At 39.9% G+C, this 27,686-nt stretch overlaps 1 protein-coding gene across 2 annotated transcripts in view; it reads left to right on the top strand.

The window, feature by feature from the left end:
* Positions 1-27,642, top strand: part of DLGAP5 (DLG associated protein 5) — a 31,639-nt gene extending 3,997 nt beyond the window's left edge. Inside the window, exons 2-19 of one of the 2 annotated variants that reach the window (XM_087895276.1) lie at positions 2,499-2,724; positions 4,450-4,640; positions 6,808-6,882; positions 7,866-7,965; positions 8,274-8,378; positions 8,807-8,877; positions 9,246-9,514; positions 10,258-10,352; positions 11,268-11,397; positions 12,597-12,682; positions 13,510-13,670; positions 14,274-14,369; positions 16,565-16,769; positions 18,405-18,609; positions 23,165-23,222; positions 25,489-25,690; positions 26,165-26,199; positions 27,452-27,642. In XM_087895276.1, coding sequence (XP_087751402.1) covers positions 2,505-2,724; positions 4,450-4,640; positions 6,808-6,882; positions 7,866-7,965; positions 8,274-8,378; positions 8,807-8,877; positions 9,246-9,514; positions 10,258-10,352; positions 11,268-11,397; positions 12,597-12,682; positions 13,510-13,670; positions 14,274-14,369; positions 16,565-16,769; positions 18,405-18,609; positions 23,165-23,222; positions 25,489-25,690; positions 26,165-26,199; positions 27,452-27,571 — 2,424 coding nt within the window. In that variant the 5' untranslated portion in view covers positions 2,499-2,504 and the 3' untranslated portion in view covers positions 27,572-27,642. Of the gene's footprint in view, positions 1-2,498; positions 2,725-4,449; positions 4,641-6,807; positions 6,883-7,865; positions 7,966-8,273; positions 8,379-8,806; positions 8,878-9,242; positions 9,515-10,257; positions 10,353-11,267; positions 11,398-12,596; positions 12,683-13,509; positions 13,671-14,273; positions 14,370-16,564; positions 16,770-18,404; positions 18,610-23,164; positions 23,223-25,488; positions 25,691-26,164; positions 26,200-27,451 lie in introns of both variants that reach the window. The other variant, XM_034433426.3, reaches the window with a different exon arrangement.
* The last annotated feature ends 44 nt before the right edge of the window (positions 27,643-27,686 follow it).

Below are 27,686 nucleotides of genomic sequence, written 5' to 3'. Positions count from 1 at the left end.
AAAGACTTCAAATTGATTAGCATCATCTGTGTGGAAATTGAGGCCTTTCTATAGAATATTGTATTCTGCAGTAGATAGTGGACGGCTGAACACTTTGACCACTCATTCAGACTCCCAGGCCTCTCTTTTTTTTCTTTTTTTTTTTAAATTTGATTTATATGCCGCCCTTCTCCGGAGACTCAGGGCGGCTTACAATGCGTTAAGCAATAGCCTTCATACTTTTGTATATTTATACAAAGTCAGCTTATTGCCCCCACAAACTGGGTCCTCAATTTACTCACTTTAGAAAGGATGGAAGGCTGAGTCAACCTTGAGCCTGGGGAGAATTGAACTCGCAGTAATTGCAGGCAGCTGGATGTTAAATGCTGCCTTAGGAGGCATTAGCCTCCTACGCCACTCAGGCTCTTTGATTCTGAGATTTACTTTGAGTAGTTTGGTTTGCAGTTCTAGATTTCCTTTTTCTGGCATGGGTCTGGGAAGTAGTCTTGATTGTGCTTGTCAGTCTTTCAATGTGCTCTGGTGTGATAGTCTCTTCTAAATGCTCCTTGAAGTTTTCCATGGTGCTGATATTTATTCAGTCTGAGGTGCACTTCTGTGATCATAAGCTGTATTATTTTTTTGTCCAGGATGGCTATTTTCCCATCTTGCTGTGCAGTTTATTAGAAGTTTGTATCTGAGACTGGTGGGTTAGGCATGCTGTCATAGGCATTCATGCAGAAAAAATAGTTCCTTGGTGGAAGCGTGCCTACATGCAAATTTCTCCCATTTGCGTGCTTTCTGAAGTGTTTGATGCCCTATATAGTACTGATAGAAGAGAATATTTGTAGCTCATGGTTGAACTATGGGATTCTTGGTGCTGAGATTGGTGGTTTTCTTAATGATATTACCTCGTTTGATAATGAAACATCTGCAGTAAAAGCTCAGAGAGCACCGAAGACCCCACAGACATATATAAAGACTACCTGTATAAAGCTTCATATATGATATAAATCAGGGTGGATTTGATTAAAATCGAGTTGATTGAAATCACAATTTAAATCATGATTTAAATCACTAGTAAAAAGGCTTGATTTAAATCAACTCAATTTAAATCATAATTTTTAAAGAGCAACTGTCATCTCTGCTATTCCTTTGACCCACTGTTGACTCAACGATAGTCCCAGTGTTGCAGAATAAACAGCCTCATGCTACATAACTAAGCTCCATTTCATGCTGAATAAACTAAATTATTTATGTATCTTAAATAGAAAACTATCTTACAATAGATTTTTACCCCAAAAGTTTTTTATTAGAATAAATTCGATAAAAATTAAAAAAATCCAATTTAAATAAAAAAAATCTGATTTTTTTGATTTTTTTAAAAAAATCATTGATTTTTATCCACCCTGATATAAATGCATTTAGAAGTAATGTGTACTTTTCTGGTTCCCCTATTCCAGAAAGATTGTTAGAGGTACATAGAAAATAGTAACTAACATTATCAAAGATGTAGCAACTATCCTGTGAAAAAAGCAGGGTGGATAAAAATCGATGATTTTTTTAAAATCAAAAAAATCTGATTTTTTTAAATGTAAATCTGATTTTTTTTAAATTTAAATCGGATTTCTTTGATTTGTATCAAATTTATTTTAATAAAATGCTTTTGGATTAAAAATTTAAAGATAGTTTTCTATTTAAAATACATTAATAATTTAGTTTATTCAGCATGAAAATGGAGCTTAGTTATGTAGTATGGAGCTATATATTCTGTAATATTTATATTTTTGGTAAACTCATTTAATGAATCCAAGCTCTGCAAGCTGAGATAACATGCACTGCATTGATGCATTTACACAATTTCACAGTAACCATGAGATAAATCATAAAACAAAGTTCAGGAATATTCCTTTATCCCATTGTTTTCAAATCTATGTACACTACAAACTGGTATGATTATTTGAAGAGAAATGTATCTGTACTACCGGGCTCTAAGTGTGAGGAGGAAGGGCAAGCAGCAAAAATGAAAATGAAACCTTCTAAGCAGCTTATAAATATAATATAATATATTATATTATATTTATAATATAAAAGAGCACCTGTCATTTCAGATCTATCATGGCAATGCCTGTTAGCGGGCATCCACTCACCTACTGCCTGCGACATCCCTCACCTTGTTGTGTCACTGCCACATCACCATCCATCCCGTTAAAGTGAATGGGACTGTCGCTGAGTCAACAGCGGGTTAGAGGAGGAGGCACTGCGGGACAGAGATGACCGTTGCTCCTTAAAAATTATGATTTAAATAGAGTTGATTTAAATCAAGCCTTTTTACTAGTGATGTAAATTCATCCTGGAAAAAAGTTACATTGCTTGGGGTATGACAGTGGTACCTTCTGCTTTTTGTTACCTGCATAGATTTACCACCATGTATAGAAACAAGTTGCTTGTCAGTAAAATTTTCAGATGGCTCAGCAAAGATCTGTAATGTAAAATGCTTCTTGCCTTTATTTTATATCTAGATTAAGATGACTACTAATTTTGCCACTCGGTACAAAAAAGATCTGAGCATCGATACACTCAAGACAAAACTTGTTCGCCGAAAGTCTACAATTCAAAAAGAGAATAGACACAAGGAATTTAATAAGGGCAGGCAATTTGGACTAGTGGATGTGAACATACAGCCATCAAGAGACAAAGCTACTTCTCAGCTGGGCGGAAAAAGCAAAGGGGGTGTGCCAAAGCCAAGTAAGTAAAAGCTTTTTAAATATTAACCAAGACTTGTTTTCGGTCTTTATCTTTGTTGTCTTTCCTAAATTTATTAAGTTATTTTGTTATCTTTTTAAATACAACAAGTCCCCAGGTTAAAAACAAGTTTCATTTCTAAGTCTGTCCTCCAGCTGAATTTGTACCTAAAGTGTTACTTTGTCTTACTATGAACTGCTGAAAACAGGTGAGAGTGTGCACAGACCCCAAGTGGGGTAGGGATTGCAGGGATCTGCAAATGGGGAGACATGCAAGAGGGCTTCTTCAAAAGGGTCTATGGCAACTTGCCGCGGGGAACTCACCACGGTCTACTCGCCATTGCCAACTCGCTGCTGACAACTTGCTATGGCCAATTCACCACAGGACAAGAGTTACACTAATATCCAGGAAATAGTGGAATACAATCATTAAAGAAAGGATGCCAAATGAGGGACAAAATGAAATGGGGATGGGAAAAATTAAAACTATTTTTTAATTATTTTAAATAATTAAATGGAATTGTTAAATTGTACCGCAGTGAATTGTCCTGTGGCAAGTTGGCCATGGTGAGCTCTCCCGCAACAAGTCGGCTGTGGCAAGTTGTCCCATTCTCCTTCGAAATGCTGCATTGGAGAAATAGGTAGTGCTGTGCTGTTTAGCCATAGTCTCCCCACCTGCAGCATTGAGACTCTCCTTGTCAGTCATGTGCACAAGAACGAGTGATGCTGCCAGAGCCTCCTCGCCTGCAGTACCTACAACTGTGTGCAGGAAAGAGATGCCACATGTGTGTGTGAAAGAGAGAAACTGCCTGGCTTCCCCACCTGTAGTACTGGGGCTGTCCTTGCCAGCATGCACCTGCCTTTCTCTTTTTGAGTCGAATCTCACGGGCAGTCAACTGTCCATATTTTAAGTACTGCAGGCAGACCATTCATATCTAGGAGTTGTTCATAAGCCAGAGGTTCATAGCCTGAGGACTTTCTGTACTTCTAAAACCTCTTTTGGTTTTAGCCTACACTTGAATTAAATTTATTACTTTCTGTGATGTTTGAAAATCAACAGTTAACATGCTTGTAAATTTGGAAAGGATTTATGTGCCATTCAGTGCAGAATTGACAAAGTTGTGGCATCTTTTAACAGTTTGTTGTTTAAATATTTATCACAAAGAAAGCCACCTCCTCTTGAAACAATTCTTACATTATGTGTCTAATGTGTAGAATGATTTCACTTTTTATTCTATTCTTGTCCCTAGGACAATTGAGATCTGCTATGGTTAATTTTAATTTTTTATTCTTCTATGCTATATATCCAAGCTCTTAATTGTTTCTCACCAAACTCGTTTTGTTTGAATTCTTCTGGAGAAAATTCTTCATGTATGTGTTGTTAAAACATGATTCCCAGAACATGATTTTGACATTTGACCTGAGCAACATAGATAGGGATTATTATTTCTCGTGTTCTGGGTATCATGCTATTATTAAAGTAGCCTGAAATTTTCTTATTTTTTAGATACTGTTTGCTATTCAACTTGCAATCACCTAAATTGGCTAGATATTTTTCACATATATCAATATAGATCTTTCTGTGTACTTTCTTTTTTGTGTATCTAATTGTGGGATATTGTTTTTATCTCTTTTTGATTTCCATCTGCTGTTCTAGCTACTCAATATATGTTTTAATCTTGATAGCACACTTTATGTGGGATTTCAACTCGCATATGTTAAATTTTAGATGCTGCAGTCAAGACTCGTGAACAAGAGCGCATAGACATGCTTCACCGCTACAAGGCGGAAAAAGAACTTCGCAAGTTGAAGGAGCAGAGAGAGAAGCCTATTTTTAAATGTGGACAATTCAAACCAGACCTCCCTGCTTTTCTCTCAAAAGCATCACAGATTCCAGTATTGAACAAATCAAAAGAGAAAGTGAGAATAACTTAATATTTAAGCAGAGCTCCAATGCATCTTGCATTCCTTTACCAAGTTGCCTGAAACAGCTAATTCATATGTTGGGTTAATAAAGCATGAGTTGAACTTCATAAGTCTCTGAACTTCTTAAATATTTCAGGCTTTTCCATTTCTTGTTTGTTTTTCCATATTTAGAACTCGAAACTAGATTAGAAGCATATTTCTGGTTTATAGGTAGTCCTTGCTTAATGACTAATTTGTTCAGTGACTGTTCAAAATTATGACAGCACTGTGCAAAGGGATATACAACCCATGCCTGAATTTATGGTTGTTGCAGGGCCTCCATGTTCATATAATTGCAATCTGGAAATTTGGCAACCCATTTGCATTTACAATAGGTTGACATGCATACCGTGATCATGTGATCTACCATTCACTATCTTCCCTGCTGGCTTCCTTAGAAAGTCAATTGGAAAGCCAACAGGGAAAATTGCAAGCGTCTGCTGCCTGCCAGGAGGACTTCCTCTGGTTTCTAGGGGCTGGTTGAAAAGGATCTGTCCTGAAATCATAGCAGGATGTTAGTATTGTATATTTGCAGCACAGGACGTTTGCAGCCAGCCCCCAGAAACCAGAGGGAGTTCTCTTGTATCTGGGGCTTGGATGTAAACGCCCCATGCTGCAAATACTCCATCGATTTAGGATGGATTTTTTTCAATCTGTATGGAATCATGCATTGGGTTGGAAGAATGAAGAGGTCTTTGTGACCCCCATTTCATTTCTCCAGCCCAGCACATGAGTTCCCCTCAATGCATGGTGTCCTGCCTGTCCTCCTCCAGCAGAGAGCTCTTTTACCTCACTTAGCAACCCACGTGGTCACTTAAAGCCTGCAACTTGGAGAACTGGGATTGCAGTCTTTGAGTAAGCACTCACAGGGGCATCTTGCTTAATGACTGCTTCACTCAACAGCTGAGATTCCAGTCCCAATTGTAATAAGCCCAAGGCTACCTGTAGTTCAATAGTTAATAATAGCTTCTATGGATCAGAAAGGGAAAGCAGATTTGTGTATAAAGTAGGAAGGAAAAGTTACATGAATATAAGATCTATTTACAATAACCAGATCATGGTCTTGTTATGTGGGATTCCATAATGCTCATCAGAATATTCCCAGGAAAGCAAAGTCTTTAAATTGATTCCTTATCAGATTGCCTTATTTAAAATCAAGAGGAATTATGAATAAATTTCCAATTTTCAAGTGAAGGAATGATAAGATAAACACATGATTGGCTCACAAACAAGCTTTTTTCCTAATCACTTCCAAATAGATAGGATGTGTTTCATCAAAGCAAATAGAGACTTGATATTCTGCTCTGGTTACATGATCAGGCTAAGAAAAAGCAGTTTCTCTATGATTAACCAATTTGGTTAAATGGGAAAAGTCTACATTTTCTGTGTTAGATGGCTTCTCTGGTTTAAATAATCCAGGTTTCATTGAGTTGATGCAAAAATGTTTTATTCTGTACAGTATTTCACAGCTGTTGATATGATTTGGTGAAATGATTCTTGCAGCTCATCCTATTTAATTTTATATTGGACAGTATTTTGTAGCATTAGATTATACTTTATGTTCTGTTACTTTAGATTTAAACCATTGGAGAGGACAAATATAATTGAAATTGCATTTGACCATGAATTTGATTCCATGATATTAAGCCAATAATGCATACATATGCATACTGTAGGGACTTTTATGAGAAAAATGCCAAAGTGCATATGTAGGCTACTCAAAATATTTGGAAGAAAGGATAAAATAAAACTAATCACCAACACATGAAAGGGGGCATTATTTATTATACAAAAGTGTGGAAAATTCTGTTGGAATGGGGTTGAGCAATTTATGTGAACATAGGGTTTTTCAGTTTCCTTTATATTTACTTTAAATATTTTATTTGAACATTTTTATAAATTGTTTTTAGAGAACTCCTGAAAAGCACATATTAAAATATAAATAGACAGTCAAGTAATGGTAATTAAGAAAATAAATAACCAAGAGCAAATAAGATATTAAAAAAGTTGCATGAGAATTCCTAAATGCTTCTAGATTCTTCCAAAAACATTTCTTATTAAAAGGTACACATATAATACGGAGATTGGAATTTGCTCATTCTTATTTCTGGATTGTTCCTAGGAAGCTCCAATTGTCATGCGAGTTACAAGGTCGAAAACAAAATTGCCAGAACCAAAGAAGCCACAGCTATCATCGGTTTGTGTTACATGTTTCTTTTTGATCATATAGTATTTTTTTTAAAAAAAATTGATTTATATGCCGCCCTTCTCCGGAGACTCAGGGCAGCTTACAATGCGTTAAACAATAGCCTTCATACTTTTGTATATTTATACAAAGTCAGCTTATTGCCCCCACAATCTGGGTCCTCAATTTACCTACCTTAGAAAGGATGGAAGGCTGAGTCAACCTTGAGCCTGGTGAGATTCGAACTTACAGTAATTGCAGACAGCTGGTGTTAATCACAATGCTATCAGTCTGCTGAGCCACCAGGCCCTTTTTATTTGCATGTTACAGGTGATCCTCGAGTTACGACAGTTCACTTATCGACCATTTGATGTTGCGACATAACCTTCCCCCCAAGTATTTATAACACAATCCCGAAGTTACGAATGTTGCAGAATCACGACAATCGTTCACCTTTACGAACGACTGTAGAGGCACTGCAATATTCGCCCTGCTTATTCCCCCCAACCCCCCGGGCTGGGTCTCCACAGGCACTAGACCTGTGGAGACTCACCTTACAAAGATCTTGCAAGCTGTTTCCCCTCCAGCCATTTTGCCCCGGTTTCTTTGCCTGTTCCTGGCACTCGAAAAGCAGAGCAGTGAGAGTAGAGGGAGAGCGGGACAAACATGTCCTGCCAGCTTGCGATCTTCCTCTAGGCTCCAGTTGTCTTTGCAAAAAGCCCTTGCTGCCAAAAATGGAGCCGGGGAGGGACGCATTTTGAAATGCCCACTCTTGTTACTGAAGCATTTTTTTTAATGCTTCCTGTTTGATGGTAGAGATTTAAGGCACGCACCAGGTGACTAAACAGAAAGGTTTAAAGGGCTGGATCAAAAACAGGTCACTGATGGAGTAAATCGACATCTGCTTATTGGCTGGAATTAAATGAATAACACAGTGTGATTGCTATCTTATTTAAAAAAGAGGTATGTATTTACATTTATATTTCTTTTTTTAGGTTGCATCCAGCTACACCAGTAAGGGCCGCAATCGGCAGATAGCTCAGCAAGAACAGAAGCAGATCTACATAGACAAACCTTCCAAACAAGAGAATAAAGGTCTGAGTTCTTTGTCCTTATTTAAAAAGGGCTTTGGTGGCACTTGTGAATTTTGGTGAGAAAATAGCCAGAGGTTGGTAAGGCAGTTTCACACCACTGTAGAGCAAGAAATACATGATAACTGTAGTGTACGTTCTGCAGTAGTTTTAGTACCAAAATAACTAGAAAATCCCAGCCCTGACCAATTGCATAACATGGCCCAATCAAGTTTGTTTCACTTTTGTCCTGTAAAAAAAAAACAAAAAAAAAAAAACTATCCTTGCCTTATACACAGAATATCTAAGATTTTGGTGATTCTCATTTTTCAGAGATGCAGTCCGCCATCTCAAGAATCACACATGGAAGAACGACAAGAGCAACAGTGGCAGCTAAGTCAAGAATACCACAAGCATCACAACCAACTATAATTTCAGGTGGGCGAAATTGTACTAAAGTACTTTACATGGACAACTAAAGGTAAACAGTTCCTTGATGCAGGTTCGAATTCTAGTGACATATGAGCACAGCCATGCAATTTCCTTGGTTTGTCATTATCTATTTCTAGGATGTTATTTCAATTTCCCAGTTTTGCTTTCAGTTTGTATTTTTGATGGTCCTCTATCCAATAATCGGGCATGACCTCACTGATCTACTAAGTGCAAATAAGATCATCTAGGTGATGCCACCTGCTTGATAATTTTGCTGTAGGCTTTCTTGAGTTGAATTCTGATTTTTATTACACTTCCAATGTATTTTTGTCTCTACTTCTATAAAATAATTATCTTCTATTGCTTTCTATTGTTATTTTGAGTTCCTTGTGGCAAAACAATTCTGGAATAATGTTCAATCTGTTCTGTTTTAGGTAATCTGCCACAGAAAAGAGTTACAATTAAAGGAAAGCAGCAGAAAGAGATAATAAAGGAAAGGACAACAGTAAGTTTGTTTTTTCACGGTATAATTGTATTTCTTTTTTCATTTATATTGTAGTACCATACGTGTGCTGCTATTATCCCTAATGGCAGCTCAGAAATCAAAACTCCTAACTTGCCTAAACTGAAATAATGAAGTTTTGCTGATTCAACTCATCTGAGTTCAAGCTTATATTCAGGCAAATCATGATGATGGAAATATTCCTCAATTGCTTGTGCTTTTTAAGTTAGTAGTTTTAAAATGCATCAGATTCTCAAATATGAGCTAGAGGCAAATGAAATTGGAATGTTACGTACTAATATTTTCCAGGAAAAAAAACTATGTACATGCGTGTGTTTAAATGATAAAGAAATCACTGTGTGTTTTAACAGGTCATGCACAATACAAATAAAGATATTCTAATGGAACAAGAGAAAGAAGAGTTGAAGCTCCACCCTGCTAAAAGCAGTGAACAGAAGGACTTTCTTGACAAAGAAAACATGTCAGCACCCCCAAAAAGAAACCGCTCATTTGCCCCTCAGAATTTTGTCTTTAAACCTCCCAAAGGCTTGTCTACCTACAAAGTGAAACCAATGACCCCTTCCAGGGCAAATGTGTTCTTATCACCCAATCTTTCCTGGAGCCCCTCAGAAAAAAACAAGTAAGGATATCTTACTTCAGATTTTCTTATAAAGTATTTTATGAATCTGTTCAAACTGTGTTGATTCCCCCCCCCCCCCCCCCCGCCTTTCTTAAGGCTGCTTCAGGTTCAGCTATACAGAGACTCGGCTACAAGGAGCAAACTTTGAATTCAAGTAGGGGTACAAAAATAGGACCACAACATTGATTTCATTATGTTTCATTAAGTTGTTTTCAACACCAACAAGCACATAAGTAGGCTTTTTCTGGGATGATCTATCTTTAACCTGTTCTTTCAATTTTCCCTAATCACCCCAGTATCTGAGTTCATCCATCTTCTGCTGGGTTTCCTCTTCTCTTTCTTTCTACCTTTCCCAACGTTACAACCTTTCATGTGCATATCATGTTAAATGATATTTTGGTGTGTAGGTAATCCACAGTTAAATTCACAGTCTAAGACTGGTGGAAATCTAATAATTCAAGTCCTAACCAAAGACTCAAGAATTATCAGGTCAGCGTCTAAGAATATAGGCAGTTCCAAGCAGGTTAGTTTTTGGAGAGGTTTGGGGGTTTGTTGTTGTTGTTTTAAATTAGGGTGTTCCAAGTCTGACAAATATTTTAATATTTCCAGACATTGAGGAAGTTCTTTAGATATTGCTCTGAGGGCTACAATCATGTTTGATATAACAACGGATTTCTTTTTTCGTATATGTTCAGTTTTGATCTGCAACTTCCAGTGTTTCATAATTTTATTATTATTATTAGTGAAGTCTACAAAGAGGAAACTAACCCCGAAGTCACAAAGGAAACAACTGAAGGACATCAATATGCCCTGGATTTATTGGAAGAAATTAAAGAAGGTATATCTAAGAAAACATCTATACCACTGGTGTTAAGAGACACAAATTTTAAAAGGGGGTGAGAAGTCCCATTGTGGATGTGCATTTCCCTTTAGGCAAGATGCCTTTTCTTCTACCTCAGTCTTTGATTTGTAGTGCTGACATACAGTAGCTATCAGGCAGTGATGTGCTACACTTCAGTGAAGTGAAGGAAGTTCTTTGAAATGGGTACAGTGAACTGTGATCTGTTGGCACCTCCTTAATGAAGTTACCTTGTTACCTGGACTCTTCCAGGAAAATGTTCTTGATTTGAATACTGATAAGCCTACTTATGCTCAGTCTGAAGCACCTTGTTGGTACACCCTTAACTCAGACTCTGCAGCAATGCATCAGGGATGGGGATTTTGCTTTTACTCAAGTCCATTGATCTTTTGAGGGATCTCTTGGGATGGGATGAGGATGAGGATGATGCAGTATGACTAAGGGTGCATCAGCCATATGGATATTATTTAAAGTGTCATTGGTGGAGGGCAATCTTTCTGTGTTAAGTCTATTTAGACTTAATTGTTACTCTATTTATTTTAAACTGTCAGAATATTAAAATTTAGCAATTAGATAGACAGGTTCCAGGACCAGCAAGCAAAACAAAACAAAACAAAAGACCATAAGCAGACTTGGGGTAACAGGCTACCCTTCATCCCTTCCCCTTGAATTATGGTTAAAAAAAAAAAGAGAAAGGCAAAAATGCAGCTTTTGGTCAACTGCATGTCATTGCAACTTTAAATATGCAAAATACTAATGCTTTGGCTAATATGGTTTAAATTTAATTGATAATTACTTAAAGAGCATCTACGGCCTATTTAGCTGCAGATTATATTCTTCCTATATTTAATGCAGATTCTACCATTTTTCTGTATAAAATCATTCTTTTTCTAGAACGGGTGCCTAGTGAGATCAGGGATAATATTGCGTTCAAAGGTGAGAGCAGTGTGCAGCAACCAGATCTTCTAGCAAGTGAAATATCAGAGCCAGCAACAAAGCTCCTGCATGATGTGTCCTATTTCAGGTTTGTAGACAAGATCAAAGGGATCTAGAGTAATAAGCTGCCTGGGTAATAAGGATGCTTGTTAAAATACCTTCTTCAAAGAGATTCACCTTTGTATTAAAGTAAACAACAGATTAGCTATTCATGGATACTGTGGGATAGAAATGGTAACCAATCCATTTTACCTGCTTTAGGGATACATTTAGGGATGCAGTGGCTAAGATGCTGAGTTTGTCAATCAAAAGGTTAGCAGTTCAGCGGTTCAAATCCCTAGTGCCGTGTAACAGGGTGAGCTCCCATTACTTGTCCCTGCCAACCTAGCAGTTCGGAAGCATGTAAAAAATGCAAGTAGAAAAATAGGGACCACCTTTGGTGGGAAGGTAACAGCGTTCTGTGCGCCTTTGACGTTTAGTCATGCTGGCCACATGACCACGGAGATGTCTTCGGACAGCGCTGGCTCTTCGGTTTTGAAACTGTGTTGAGCACCGCCTCCTAGAGTCGAGAACGACTACCACATATGTGCGAGGGATACATTTACCTGCTGTTGTAATTGCTTGGAGTTTAAAATGAGATTGTATCTCCTTGTGCTATTGTGCGCCAAAGACTATATACTTTTCCAAGCAAGCCCATTTCTGAAAATTATACACCTGTCCCACAATAGCATCTAAGCTGTCTGAGTGTGAACAGAGTGGTAGAAATGGCATTTTCCTTACTATCTATTCTCTTCCCTTGAATTAAAAGCAATCAAGTAAAATGGCTGGCAAAACAGGGTCTACTGAGTCCTATATAGCCTAGGAACCATCCTTGTTACTGGAACCATATTTCACAGGCTGCTACTATAGGCACTGATGCTTCTGAATTGCAACCTTAACCCTAACTAACTGTTTTTTAAAATATTACATATAGGAATAAGCACATTCTGCCAATTCTTGTTTACAACAGGGTGTGAGTAGGAAAAGAAGCAGAAGAAGTGAAGCACGATTCTCAGATTAAGGAATTTTCATATGTCCATCTTTAGCCAATATTTAGCTTCATAGCGAGAAGTATTCTATGTAGTATAATGTGTTGCTTTTTACTTAAATTAATATTTTTAATTGTTGCTGTTGGTTTTGAAGCACTATAATCTTATACATTAGTCCATTTGAGTATCTTATGGGTAAAAAATTGGGTCATTAATTGAAATAATGAGAAATTGTCTGAATGTGCTTTTGTTTTAAAAGAAACATTCTTCAATTGGAGAAAGAGAGACTGACCTCATTTTGTCTTGAATGGGATAAAACTGTTGAAATGGATATTCCAGAGGAGGGTAAGAGAGAAAACACAGAAAGTGTTTGTGAAATTATTGTCAGAAATAAACAACAGCCTGAGTTTAATTGTGACTCTGGTATGCCTACGTATCTTTCCTTTATTTATAGGTAGGTCTTGATTAGTGTGGTTAATGAATTCTTACAAAATAGTTGCAATATTCAAATTCACACTCTTCAAAGTGATATTTCTATAGAAAATATAGTAATTGGTTCAAGCATGATAGGGAAAAAAATTAAACATAACTTTTGTAAGTATATTAATCACATAGTAAGGGATAAACATCATTTACTTATTTAAATTTATGGCTAACAAAATCACAAAAAGCAAAATGAAAACAAAAAAAAATCTCAGTATCATTCCTAAAGGCTAACTTACACTGACCAAAACATATTTAGCAGAGTAGACTGGACTGCTTTCTCTTTAAATCTTCATAGATATGCTGGTAGAGCGAGTTTTCATGTTTTAATCAATGTTAGGGCCTGCATTCATAATTTTTTTGCTTCACAACTTCTATAGCTTGAAAGATATCTTCAGATTTGTTGAGAGTGAACTTCTTCACTTGCATGTTAACTGTTTTCCTCGGGTAGATTTTTCCTGTTCTGCATTTTGCACAAAGTTCAGCAGCATCTAAAACTGCAGCTGTGTATGCACTAGCCTCAATTGCACGCCTTCTAGCTTTGCATTAACTGAATTTCGGGCCACAGTAAATCAGTTTACAATATGCATTAACTTGAATATCACATACATGAATTGAAGCCTATCTCTATAGATCGGTGGTTTTAATTTATATACTGTTTATGCGACAAAACACTACTGATTTTCCAGCAAAAGATCTTGTCCGCACAACCATTGGGCAAACTCGACTGTTGATGGCAGAGAGATTCAAACAGTTTGAAGGGCTGATAGACAATTGTGAATTCAGACGTGGAGAGAAAGAGACAACTTGCACAGATCTGGATGGATTCTGGGATATGGTAAACTTTCAGGTAAGTTTTTTTTTTTTCAAACTGTTAAACCTCTGTTTGCCTTCAGCTGACTCTTTGTCTTTTTACCTTTACTTAATGGCCAGACCTTTGTTTAATCAACAGTAAACCAATCCTAACCTGATCATTCAGATTCTGCGGTTGATTAAAAAAGGTAAATTAGAAGAAATATCCCAAACTGGGAAAAATGAAAGTTATAGAAAATACACCACAAGGAAAATATTACTTTTCAGCTTGAACATGCATGTCCCTTGGCTGCTGAGAGCGTACTAATTTCCACACACAAAGCTCAAGCATGTTTTGGCCATCATGTCAACTTGAAACTCGCATCTTACAATAAAATTTAGGGTTCTCCAGCATGCATCATATTGAGCAATCCATATTAAATTCTCATTCACTCAAAACACCAGGATACAAGGCAATGTTGCAAGACATTCCTAAGAAATGGTTAACAGTGTCTTGTCTTTGATTTCTTGGTGAAGCTATTTCCTAAGAAAGCTTACTATGCTTTTTAACACTTAATATTTTTTTTAATGTAATGTGCGGGAGGGTTGGTAACTTGGTCCGCTTTAGTTTTGTTCTGCAACCTTTCTCTTCCTCAAATAGGTAGAAGACATAAATAAAAAATTTGAGAACTTGAAGAAACTTGAGGTGAATGGGTGGCAAATGGTGGATGATGCTCAGCCCCACAGACCTGCCAAGGTATGATACTCTTTGCTGGTTCTGCTTTTAGGGGGTGATTTTTGCATGGCACATAATTACTGAGGCTATTTCTGAAAGGTAACTTTCTTGAGGATACAGGCAACTGCACAAAAAGGTACAATAAAGTTTCTCATGGAGCAGAATTTTTACTAAACTTAAGCTACCTGTTCATCTTATGGAAACTGTAACTCCTGTATCCAAGTCTGAGAACTGCACAGCAATTCAGATAAAAAAAAAATGGAAAATGTGATTTGTAAGGGCATAGGCATGTTCGCTGCATCTGTCAGGGGTGTTGTTGTTTTTTAATGACACTGCCTTTTCCTGAATTGGCATGGTATCTGTGGAGCCCCAGACTCCACAGTAGTGGTGCCTCCTTAATGTAGATCTATACTGTCCTGGGACTCCACCAGCACTGTTTGAATTCAGAAAGGCACAGCTTCTTTAAGGAGGTGACATCAGGTGCCATACTGAGCATATGTGAGTGAAACAATCAAATATTGCTTTCCTGCCTCCTTTACTTGCCTCTTTTATGTTTCTTCAGTATTGAATTATTTGAAGTGGAGATGCATCTTACTGTACTTTATAAAACTTTGTACATCTTGAGGGCTAATTAATTGCATTGCCATCCATATTCAGGCTGACCCTTAAGTGTAGTGAAGTACCACTTTCTTTTCCAAGTTTCCTTTTTGTTGCCACTTTACTTCCTGGCTTTTGGCCTGCTTCAGGTTCTCTTTTTAATACATTCTATTGCCCCCTTCACCCATTTTCCTGTAAGCATCAAAAGTTTTCTTCTTGTAAACAAATAGGTACATTGATCATTGGGATTTTGATCTAAACTTCTAATATCTGACATGTCATTTATATTTCCAGTGAATTTTAAAATGTTTTGAAGCTAATATAAGACCCATGGTTGATCCTTTGGTTGCTTGCCTTGATATTCCTGACTTTCACTAGCTGCTAAGAATAGCTTAACGCTTTGTGAAATCTGATAGGGAACTGAATAATTCACTATTCAGTGCTGAATATATCAGTATTGTAGTCAGTTTGAGACGGACGACCTTTAAATGTTTCCTAGAAGTGAAGCCATCTCATATCATAGTTTATCATTAGAGAGCTTAGAACTGGACATCTTTGTGAGTCAGAAAGTAGGGTTTGGTAAATATACCATGACTAGCAGTTCCAACTTTGGAATTGTAATACATTTTTATTTTGAAAAAAACCTGTTTTTCTGTACTATTTACAGTACTTTTATTCCTGTTAATAAACCATTCTACAGTATTGCCTGATTAGTCAGGAGAGGGGTTGGCGGAAGTATATGTCCTGTTGGAGGTATATTTTAACTTTCACATGTCGCAGTTCTGAGTCAGAACCTCAGCCTCTGACAATCCTAAATAAAAGTTATCTTTTTATTTCCTACCTGAAATACTGTCTTCTCTCGTGAGATATCCCCTGGGAGAGACAAACCTTTTGGATTGGTAGACATATCTGAAATTTTGAAAATATATTTTGGGCATCCAATCATGGATTGGGACAGAATCGCACATTCATTCTGTGACTGCAGTGATGGAAGTGCCTATTCACAAAAAATGATTTTCCCAGAAAGCAAATTGGTAAGGCTGTTATCCACTACTTTATCATTTATCTGGACAGGAGGCCATACTTCCTAGCAAAGTTCTCAGCAAGGATTTTTGGTTCTAAATTGATTGCGAGTGGTTTTTATATGTTTGTATATTGGTTTTTAACTTGCTTTTATTGCATTTTTTTTTTACCTGTTGTGAGTTGCCCAGAGTTGGTTAGATGTATTGGGTGGTTGTTCAAATTGTAATAATAATAGCATCAGGAGCATGAGTTTTGTTTTTATTTTCTTTGGATCATATGCCCTATACCAGTGTTCCTCTATGTTGGCAACTTGAAGATTTTGGTTGGGTAAGGAATTCTGGGAGCTGAAGTCCACACATCTTCAAGTTGCCACGGTTGGGGAAACTGCCCTATACTCTGTAGACTACTCAGGATTGTATTCCGATGTCTAAGATGTCATTGGAGTTGGGTCTGTGCTTCCCTCTCTGATGGAGTGAAGGAGCCGTGTCTGCATGATACAGGCAGGATCTCTAGCGAGGTCTGATTGCATTCCTTGTGCCCTGAGTTTTTGAAGGCAGGTGATTATCAGCTTTGCCAAGGTATCTTTTGATTTCCAGAAAAAGCCCATCCTTCGAAGGACAGCCAAAGCAGCAGGGGGGTCTGCCGAAAGGAGAGCAGCCAGAAAACGCCTTGCATCTGTAAAAGCAGCCATGAAGAACAAGACAAAAGAAGGGTTGGCAGCAGAGGCTTCAGGCCAAGAAGCAGAACGGATATTTGATGGAGGGTTTTTCCAAATTGAATCTCCTGCCAAACTCTTTCCAGGTCAGTCCAGACCACTGCCTTTGTGCAAGAATATATGTATTATGATGATAGTTATTGCAGTAGCTACACCTTGCTGACTCTTCACCTTTCCTGAAACTCCCGTGGGGTGGGGAATCTTTAGCCACCTCTATTTAGTACATGCAGTATTGGATAAATTGGTTTTAGTTGGAGGAAACAATTAGGTGACCAAACAGTGGGGCTTCACAGATAACATTCTGATTGTATTCAAAATCCTATTGACAACAAGCACAATGCCACAATAATATTGTTATGATTATGGTGCTTCTCATCCAATAGTATGTAGCCTGCTACATTTTATATAATTTGTAGCTTCCAAGCAATCTCCAAAGGCAACCTCCCTAATACATATATTTATATTATTTTTTAATATTTTATTTTGTATTATTTTGGTTACTCACTTCAAGACCCTGGGTATGGATGAAGTATTCTACCCCCTAGGTGATGGGAAGAAATGGGTCTTCAGACATCCACATCCCAAAAGTAGTGTGCCCTAGAGCGGTTGGTAGCTAATTACAGTAGTCCTCAACTTACAATCATTCATTTAGTGACCACAAGATAGAATGGGACTGAAAAAAAGTGATTTATGACTGTTTTTCACACTTACAAATGTTGCAGCATCCCAGGATCACATGATCAAAATTTGGATGCATGGCAACTGGCATGTATTATGACGGTGGCAGTGTCTCAGGATCATGTGATCACCTTCTGCGGTCTTCTGACAAGCAAAATCAATGGGGAAGTTAATAATTGTGTTACTAACTTAACAACTGCAGTGTTTCACTTAAGAACAAGAAAGGTGGTAAAATGGGGCAAAACTCACCTAACAACTGTCTTGCTTAGTAATGGAAATTTCGGGTTCAGTTTTGGTCATAAGTTGAGGACTATCTTATCAAAGTTGAAATAAGGAATTTAAAATGGGCACAAGGTTGCTTTATTTCAAAATAATCTCCACTAGCTGCCCACTCCTCCCTTTGATTTTTCATTGTATGTTCTTGGTTTAAGGAACATCTTCCAATCCCACATATATTGTAAATATTTTTCTAACTTTAGTACAGAACATTTGAGAAACAGTTATAAACTGTTGAGGAAACTGAGCTTCCCCAAAAAGGGATGCCTACAAATGGAAGCTTTTCATCGAGACACTCCCGCTCCATGAATACTGGCAGCCTCTTCTGCAGTGGTGGCAGGAAAAGCCTCCAACACACAAGTCAAAATCCGATTGTGGTATTTTGGCTTTTGCTTTCGGGCTATGTCTGGTTACAACCAGATAAACCCAGGTTTAAATCGTCATTCAGCCATGAAGCTTATCTGGGGAAGTCAATTTAATCTATCTCAAAGTTGTGAGGGAAACTGCGTGGGACAGCTGGAGAATGCCTCACTATTGGTCAAATCTTCTGTTAACACTTTTCAGATTGTTTTAATAGAACATAGAATGTGAGAAAAACTAATTGTGAGGATGATTTAATCGTGTGTGTGTACACATTCATATTTCAAGCATTCAGCATCCTTTCCCCCATATTTTCTGCAGATGTGGGGCCCAGAATCCAAAATTTATCACAGATAACATATTAATATAATACAATATTCAGTTGCTCACTCATCTATTACCTATAGGCCGGACTCCTAAATCAACTCACAGGATTTCCCGGTGGACGACCCCAAGGTCTGCCAATAAGGCTTTGCTTCAGAATTGTGCAGAGATCTGTGTTTTAAAGCAAGGCACATCAAGTACGTCCAAAGCCGTTCCTCCTTTTCCAGAACCTAAAGCATTTTCAGATCCTGCTGGAACTGACCACCTTGGCTCCACAACTGAGAAAAGGTATGCAGCTAAACTGGCCCTTTGCTTTGGGCGGTGCAGGAATAACAACCCTTTTGGGGAGATCCAGAGGAATCTCACAGCACAATTGTAGCTTTTGGGTTGCATGAAAGATCACTGGTTTTTTCACAGCAAAATATTTCTTAAGCATTCAGCGTACAGAGCATAATTCTTTCATAAGGGATTTGCCTTTAGATGAGCTCCATTTCAATTTCATACCACAAGCATGCTGGGACTTTTGAGCAAATGGTTGTTTCCTTCTTTCAAGCCAGAAACTTTTTTCTGTATTTTAGCAATCCAAACTAAATTTTTAATCCCTCCATTGTTCATTAAAAAATATAGCGTATTTAAACTATCCTGAAACAGTGATTGTAATTTTTCTGCTGATGATATCTAACAGATAAAGTTTTTAAATCCTCCTGTTTCAGCTTTCTAATTTTTACAGCAATTATGTTAAACCTAATTTTTATTAATCATATTGTTTGTTTTATTAAATTTAAATTAATAAATTAATTTTATTAAATTAAATATGGCTGATATTTCCAATTTTTCCTATGTTGAATAAAATAGAATCAGTGGTGAGAATGCATTCATTCTTACAAATATGCTGGGAGAAATTATATTCATTTTAGAAGTACTGTTAATGGTATCTTTGTTTTAATTCACACTCTAAACTTCAGTTTTGTCCTTGTTCTTCCAATACCTTAAAGTTTGAAGAGAGGAAATTTGACATGCCTTTGTAAATCAGTTCAGACTCTTCTCAAATGGATATGGATCTATTCCTGGTCATTATAATATATTTATTTATTTATTTATTTATTCATTCATTCATTCAATTTCTATACCGCCCTTCTCCCGAAGGACTCAGGGCGGTGAACAGTTAAAATAACATACATATAAAATGTGAATATAAGATGATTAAGCCAATTTGGTTCATCGGTTAAGAATTTTCAGCATAAAGATTTAGAAAAATTAGAAGAGATTTATGCCAGCCCAGCTTGGTGAAATAGAAAGGTCTTAAGTGCACGACGGAAAGTACGAAGATCTGGGATCATTCGTATCCCTGGGGGTAATCTGTTCCAAAGGGTAGGTGCCCCCACAGAAAAGGCTCTTTCTCTGGGAACCACCAGTTGACATTGCTTTAGTGATGGCACCCTGAGGAGGCCCACCCTGTGGGAGCGTGCTGGTTGGTGGGAGGTTATTGGTTGCCGAAGGTGGTCTCGTAAATACCCAGGTCCTAAGCCATGGAGCACTTTAAAGGTAAGAACCAACACCTTGAAGCGCACTCGGAAGACCACCGGGAGCCAATGCAGCTCGTGTAGGAGAGGTGTTACATGTGAGCGCCATGTCGCTCCCAATATCACCCGCGCAGCTGCATTCTGGACCAGTTGGAGCCTCCGCGTGCACCTCAAGGGGAGCCCCATGTAGAGAGCATTACAGTAGTCCAGATGGGAAGTGATGAGGGCATGAGTGACTGTGCGTAAGGAGTCCCGATCTAGAAAGGGTCGCAACTGGCAAATCAGGCGAACCTGATAGAAAGCTCCCCTGGCCACGGCTGTCATGCTCTTCTAAAGACAGCCGCGTGTCCAGGAGGACACCCAAGTTGTGAGCCCTCTCCGTGGGGGCCAATGACTCGCCCCCAATAGTCAGCGAAGGTATCAGCTGGCTATATCGGGACGCCGGCAGCCACAGCCACTCGGTCTTGGAAGGGTTGAGTCAGAGCCTGTTTCTCCCCATCCAGATCCGCATGGCTTCGAGGCACTGGGACTTTACTGCAAAGGCATCATTGGGGTGGTCTGGGGTGGAGATGTACAGCTGAGTATCATCAGCGTAAAGATGGCACTGCACCCCAAAACCACGGATGATCTCCCCCAACGGCTTCACATAAATGTTGAACAGAAGAGGTGAGAGGACCGACCCCTGCGGCACCCCACAAATAAGGTGTCTTGAAGTCGACCTCTGCCCTCCTGCCAACACAGACTGTGACTGGTCAGAGAGATAGGAAGAGAACCACCGTAGAACAGTGCCTCTCACTCCTAGCCCCTCCAGCCGGCGCAGCAAGATACCATGGTCAATGGTGTCAAAAGCCGCTGAGAGATCTAATAGAACCAGGATAGAGGAGCAACCCCTATCTCGAACTCTCCAGAGATCATCAACCAATGCGACCAATGCTGTTTCAGTGCTGTAACCAGGCCTGAAGCCGGACTGGAACGGATCTAAGTAGACAGTTTCATCCAGGTACTGCAGGAGTTGCTGTGCCACCACACTCTCAACAACCTTTGCCACAAAGCGAAGGTTGGAGACAGGACGGTAGTTTGCTAGAATAGCCGGGTCCAGAGAGGGCTTCTTGAGGAGGGGCCTCACCACCGCCACTTTCAAGGTGGAAGGCAAGAAACCCTCACATAGAGAAGCGTTTATAATCCTCTGGAGCCAGCCTCGTGTAACCTCTCGGGAAGCAAGTACCAACCAGGAGGGACACGGGTCCAATAAACATGTGGTTGCGTTCAACTTCCCCAGTAACCTGTCCACGTCTTCAGGGGTCACAGGGTCAAACTCATCCCAAATAACATCCTCAAGACTCGCCTCCATCACTTCGTCTGAACTTACCCAGTCAGAGTCCAAGTCTTCCCGAATTTGAGCGATTTTATCGTGTAGATATTGTGCAAAATCCTCAGCTCGACCTTGCAAGGGGTCTTCCCGTGCTCCCAGATGGAGGAGGGAGTGGGTCACCCTAAACAAGGCGGCTGAGCGATTATCTGCCGATGCAATAATAGCAGAAAAATAGTTATATTTTGCTGCTGCTATCGCCACTAAGTAGGTCTTAATATATGACCTCACTAGTGTTCGGTCAGATTCGGAACGACTGGCTCTCCAACTACTCTCTAAGCGTCTTTTCCGGCGTTTCATTTCCCTCACTCCTCGGAAAACCACTGAGTCGGGCAACTTCGACACCGGGTCAGAGGCCGCAAAGGCACAACCCGATCCAAGGCACCAGCGGCCATCCTATCCCAGGTTGCCGCCAGGTCTTCAATCGAGTTGTGAGCTAGAGTCTTAGGAAATGGCCCAAGCTCCATCTGGAATCTGTCAGGATCCATCAGGCGCCTGGGGCGGAACCATTTAATCGGTTCCGCCTTCCTGCAGTGGGGTGTAGCGGACAGAAAGTCAAGCCTAAGGAGAGAATGGTCTGACCATGACAAGGGTTCGATGACTATATCCCCTATATCTAGGCCATTCAGCCACTGGTCAGATACAAAAATCAAGTCCAGAGTGTGTCCCCCCATGTGAGTAGGGCCATGAACTAACTGGGTCAGGTCCATGGCCGTCATGGAAGCCATGAACTCCCGAGCTGCCTCAGATGTTTCACCTATGGACGGCAGATTGAAATCTCCCATGACAAGCCTAGGAGTCTCAACCACCACCCCGGCTATTACATTGAGGAGATCAGGCAGGGCTGCTGCTACGTGGCAGGGAGCCAGGTACGTAATCAGCAGGCCCATCTGTAACCCATGACCCCACTTCACGAGGAGGGACTCAAATCCGGCTGTCTGAGGAACAGTGGCTTCCCTAGGATCAAGACTCTCCTTTATAATAACCGCCATCCCTACCCTGAGACCTTGGCTGATGGAATGCGCGGAAACCTGGTGGGCACATCTCTACCAGGGGGACTCCCCCTTCATGGCCCAACCAGGTCTCTGTAATGCCCGCCAGGTCCGCTCTCCCCTCCTGAATTAGTTCACAAATTAGGGGAGCTTTGTTAGCTGCGGACCTGACGTTGCATAACATCAGCCTAAGGCTCGGGCCCTGAGACTCTGAGCAACCCAGGGAACGAGAAGAGCTTTGGGGGTCGGAGCATGACACCGCTTGAAGACAGCGGTTGCGTGCTCCCCTAGCATGATGTGGCCCCCTGCTCCCACCATATCTGCCCCTCCCAACCATGACCTTGATGGAGCAACCTCTTTCCATACAGGTATTAAGCCCCTCCATTCCCAGATCCGCACATCTTATGGTATAACTCTGTGCTGGATCTGGCATCCTCTTTAAAAAATCATATTTTAACCCCTCCCTCTGTGGGTTGCCCCCCAAATCCACATGACCTACCCCGCTCCCATCTACCCCCATAATATAAAGTCCAATGAATGCCAGAGGAGCTGGGGGAAATGAATGGGAATGTACTGCTATTATCATAATAGCAATAGCACTTAGACTTACAGTATATACTGCTTCACAATGCTTTATAGCCCTCTCTGAGTAGTTTACAGTGTCAGCATATTGCCCTCAACAATCTGGGTCCTCATTTTACCGACCTTGGAAAGATGGAAGGCTGAGTCAACCTTGAGGCGATGGGACTCAAACTGCCAAATAATCCTACCTGTAGGCTACCCATTGATCTCTGGTGGGCACAATGGGAATAGAATGCTCAACTAATTAGTTTTTATGCTGTGATGTTTCTGTGCATCGTATTGATGTATCTAAGTTGAGGATTTGCAATTTAAAAAGGGTTTAGGAACTAGGGAGTAATATCGTTTCAAATCTGCACCTCTTTGTTTATTTTCTCCAGTGGCACTCAAGCAACAGAGGAACTGTGTGCTAGAATAGACAAAGAAGAAATATCAACTGTAAGTATTATCTTTTTTTAGCATGTCTTTCTTTCATATCAGCATGTCACAAAATTGTTTTCTGTTGGTTCAGAAATTGGGACTGCAGAATTTTCTGGAAACATGTCTGTCCCATTAGGCAGAAAATCAACTCCACATGAAGACCAGAATGATTTTCATTGAGATTGGTTATAAGAATCTTGCAAGTCAATGCAAGATTGACTTGGGCTTCAATGCAATTGGGCTTCAGGCGCGGACACAGCACAGAAACGGCATTGGTCGCTCTGGTGAATGATCTCTGGCGGGCCCGGGATGGGGGTTATTTCTCCATCCTGGTCCTACTTGACCTCTCAGCGGCTTTCGATACCATCGATCATGGTATCCTACTGCGACGACTCGGGGGGGTTGTGGGTGGGGAGCACTGTTTTGCAGTGGTTCTCCTCCTACCTCTCGGGTCACATGCAGTTTGTCTGGGTGGGGGAACAGAGATCCTCCCCGAAGCCCCTCACTTGTGGGGTAACTCAGGGGTCGGTTCTCTCCCCCTTGCTCTTTAACATCTATATGAAGCCGCTGGGTGAAATCATTCACAGTTTTGGGATGAGGTATCATCAGTATGCTGATGATACCCAGCTTTACATCTCCACCCCGGACCAACCTAGAGATGCCCTTTCCGTGATGTCTAAGTGCCTGGAGGTGGTACGGGTCTGGATGGGTAGGAACAGGCTCAGACTCAACCCCTCCAAGACGGAGTGGCTGTGGTTGCCGGCATCTCATGGTCTAGTGGCCCCATCACTCTTGATGGGAGGGGAGTTGCTTACTCCCTCTGAAAGGGCTCGCAATCTAGGCGTCCTCCTGGATTCGTGGCTGTCCTTAGTGGACTATCTGACGGCCGTGACCAGGGGGGCTTTTGCACAGGTTCACCTGGTGCGCCAGTTACACTCTTTCCTAGACAGGGATGCCCTCCGTACAGTCACCCAAGCTCTTGTTATCTCTCGTTTAGACTACTGCAATGCCCTCTACATGGGGCTGCCCTTGGGGTGTACCCGGAGGCTCCAGCTGGTCCAGAATGTGGCCGCGTGGGTTGTTACAGGAGCTTCCCATTACTCCCTTGTTACACCTCTCCTGCGTGAGCTGCACTGGTTACCGGTGGTCCTTCGGATCCACTTCAAGGTGCTGGTACTTACCTATAAAGCCCTACATGGCATGGGCCCGGGGTACCTGCAGGACCACCTTCTGCCTGCCCCCCCGGCTCTGTGCGCTCACATAGGACTGCCCTCCTCCGGGTGCCATCGGCCAGACAATGTCGGCTGGTGGCACCCAGGATGAGGGCGTTCTCTGTGGGCACACCGACCCTCTGGAATAGGTTACCCACGGGGCTCTGGATGGCCCCCCGACCTCCGCTCTTTCCGCCATGACCTGAAGACATGGCTTTTCCAACAAATTTGCTGATCTGATGGATGATTTTTAATTGGGAGATTTTAATTGATTATTTTAGTAGTTATTTTTATTGTTTTCATCGTTTTAACTTCTGTGAGCCACCCCAAGTCCTTTGGGAGAAGGGCGGCATATAAGTATAAGAAAAATAAATAAATAAATAAAATAAATGATTCTGTGCTGCTGCTGCTTTTTATATTCCAGTGGATCAGGGAGGTGTCCTTCGGAGCCACTTCTAAATATTAATTTGTTTCTCAGGACTTAATAAATCTTTTAGCCCTTTTTGCCTTCTTAACAGTTCTTGCACATTTCTGTCAAAGTCATCCTGCTTTATTGTGTACAGAAGTAATGCCCTAAAAAGGGGTGGCTATCTTGTTTTTTCATATAAAGGGGGAGTGCGATGAAATGCTATGAAAGTGAAAGCTACTTTTTTTTAAAAAAATCTTGGTTAAATCATTCATTCATTCATTTGGTTTCATTGATGTAATGAAAATGAAAAGGGTCAGTTTATGCCCTTGCATTAGTGCCAGTCAGTGATTTAAAAAGATCTTGTCTTCATTTTTCTGTATTCTAAAGTAGGGGTCTCCAACCCCAAGGCTATGGCCCACTACCAGGCCTTGAGCAGTTTGGAACCGGGCTGGAGAAGTAGCGGGCAAGCGTGCCCATTTGTACAAGCAGTGGGTATGTGTGCCCACCACTTGTGCAAATGGAGTTGTGCGTGTGCTTGCCCCTCCTCACACGGAACCATCTTCCCTGCCGGTCCCCAAAGCCGGAAAGATTGGGAAACTCTGTTCTAAAGAGTGATCCATTTTCATTCAAGGTCCTTGAACTTTATCTTTGCTTCTGAATCCAGGATGAAGAACCAATCAGCTGTGACAGGAGCTCATCCTCAAGTGACATGGATGTTTACCAACTTAAAGAAGAAGCTTCAGAAATTGGAGATGAGATGAAGCAGACCACAATAGATGAGGTCAAACAGGGTTTTTTTAGTCCCGCAGAGAATTCTCGGGCTGCAGAAACTTGTGATCAAGATGAAGTACAGCATACACCAGAACGTAAGTAAACTTGGTGGATTTTCTTGTGATAATTAGTACAAAGTCATTTCAAAATGAGATGGCAGCAAATAATTTAAGAAAGAAAGAAATTCTTTGGGTGATCTTATAATCTGAGATCATGTAAGAATTATTTGGGAATCAAATTTTCAGAGCTGTCTGCATGTTTTGTCATAGATGTTTTAAGTTATTTTGCTTCAAGCTGCTGATAAAAGCTGCTGGCTGCAATTTGGGCATGCCTTTATATAAGTATGTCCTCACTACAATCAGTATAGAAACCATTTAAATTATAAATAATAATAATAATGTGTTAGAGATTTATAAGGTGAAAGCAGTACTAAATAGTCTGCTAAGAATGTTGTCTACATAAGTATCATTTATTTCAATTGGAAGCTTCCAGATGATATAATTAATATCTATGTATAACTTAATATGCATTTTAAAATATTTCTCTGAAAATGAGATTTTATTTTCCAGGCTTGTCCTGCAATGATGGAATATTTGATCTCCAGGTAAGTTTGCTTGAAGTCAATTAGATGTTACTAATTAGATGTTACTTGAACTATACAGAATTACATTTTGGAAACAATGCATCATTAAATAAACATGTTATTATTTAAGGATGCATTATCTCTATGGTAATTTTGTGATGCAAACCTCTTTAGGTGTAAGGGCTCATAGACACAGTATATATGAGGAGGTATCCATGCAAGTAGAAACTTTGCATTTGTCAAAATTCCAGCTCATATAGAAGCCTCTTTGTGCAACACAGTTTCAACATACATAGATTTATATGATGCGTACAACTTTTGCGAGGTAGGCTGTGTCACATGCATGACACCAAAGGCAAAATTTCGAGGTAGCCCTTATTCTAGTTAACTATTGACTTTTCACAATAAAAAATGCCTAAGATTAGTTTAGATTAAATATATCTGTTTTTATTGTAACAATTAGGATGTATAATCAGAATTTACCAGCTCCAAAACTAATTGCTTACTAAAGATGATTTATGGTGCACCTAAACAGAGCACGTAAAACTTTTTAATAGGAAACGGCCTAGCTAGTCTTATCCAGCTTTATCCTTTCTTACAGTAGCATCAATTTACTGCCTGTGCATATGAAATATGACAGCTTCATCACCAAAAAGAGCTGGGGCCCAGCCCCCAAAAAGCTTGCATTCTGAATCTGAACGTTGCAGGAAAAGGGAGCACAAAAATTTAGTTGGGACAAAATTGAGCAACAATTCTTATACAATTTCCCCTTGTTTGATATCCTTCATCTATCTTGCATTACGGCTCTCAGTATTTTCAAATAATATGGGTATGAGCACACGATAGCTTCACTTGGGACAAAACTGTATTAGAATCATGATATAGATTCCACCATGGAGTACTGTCTAGGAAGCAGTATATGAGTCAAAGAATCCTCATTGCTATATCAGCTCAAGGTTGGAGATGAGTGCATAGATTCACATATCTGTCCAATGAAACTCAGATGGGAGAATTTTTTTTACATCTCTCAGTCTATTTATTGCACAGCTTGTTAAGCTGATTTTGGGGGCTTTTAGTGATGTTCCATACATTAGCATTATTAGGAAACATTTATACAATTCTTATTAAAATTGGAATAGAGGCAATTTAAATTGCCTTAAAAATGGCAGCAAATATATATATCTGAAAGCTCAGCCACAAACCAACAGCTTGATGTGATTTGGGAAGACTTAAATTTTACCTGTATATTAAGTGTATTTCTTCTGCCCCACAGCCAAATCTGGATGTCAGCCTTTTCTTCACTCCTCTAAGAAACAAGACTGAAAATTGCATTTCAGCTGATTCATGCAGCAACCTTATTGTATTCTCTCCTTTTCCGGACAAAGAGAAATAAGTACACAAACAGCAGAAGTTTTCTTTTCTTTCATAAGTTTTCTGTTATTAAACTGAACTGCCTTTTCAAAAGTACACTTCTTGGCTTGATCAGTTGGCTTTAACTTGGCTTGACC

Source organism: Pantherophis guttatus, chromosome 1 (genome assembly GCF_059756535.1).
Source record: "Pantherophis guttatus breed Tessera chromosome 1, ASM5975653v1, whole genome shotgun sequence".
Taxonomy (NCBI): domain Eukaryota; kingdom Metazoa; phylum Chordata; class Lepidosauria; order Squamata; family Colubridae; genus Pantherophis; species Pantherophis guttatus.
The sequence above is the reverse complement of the archived record's forward strand: the minus strand, read 5'-3'. Positions and strand labels throughout refer to the sequence as shown.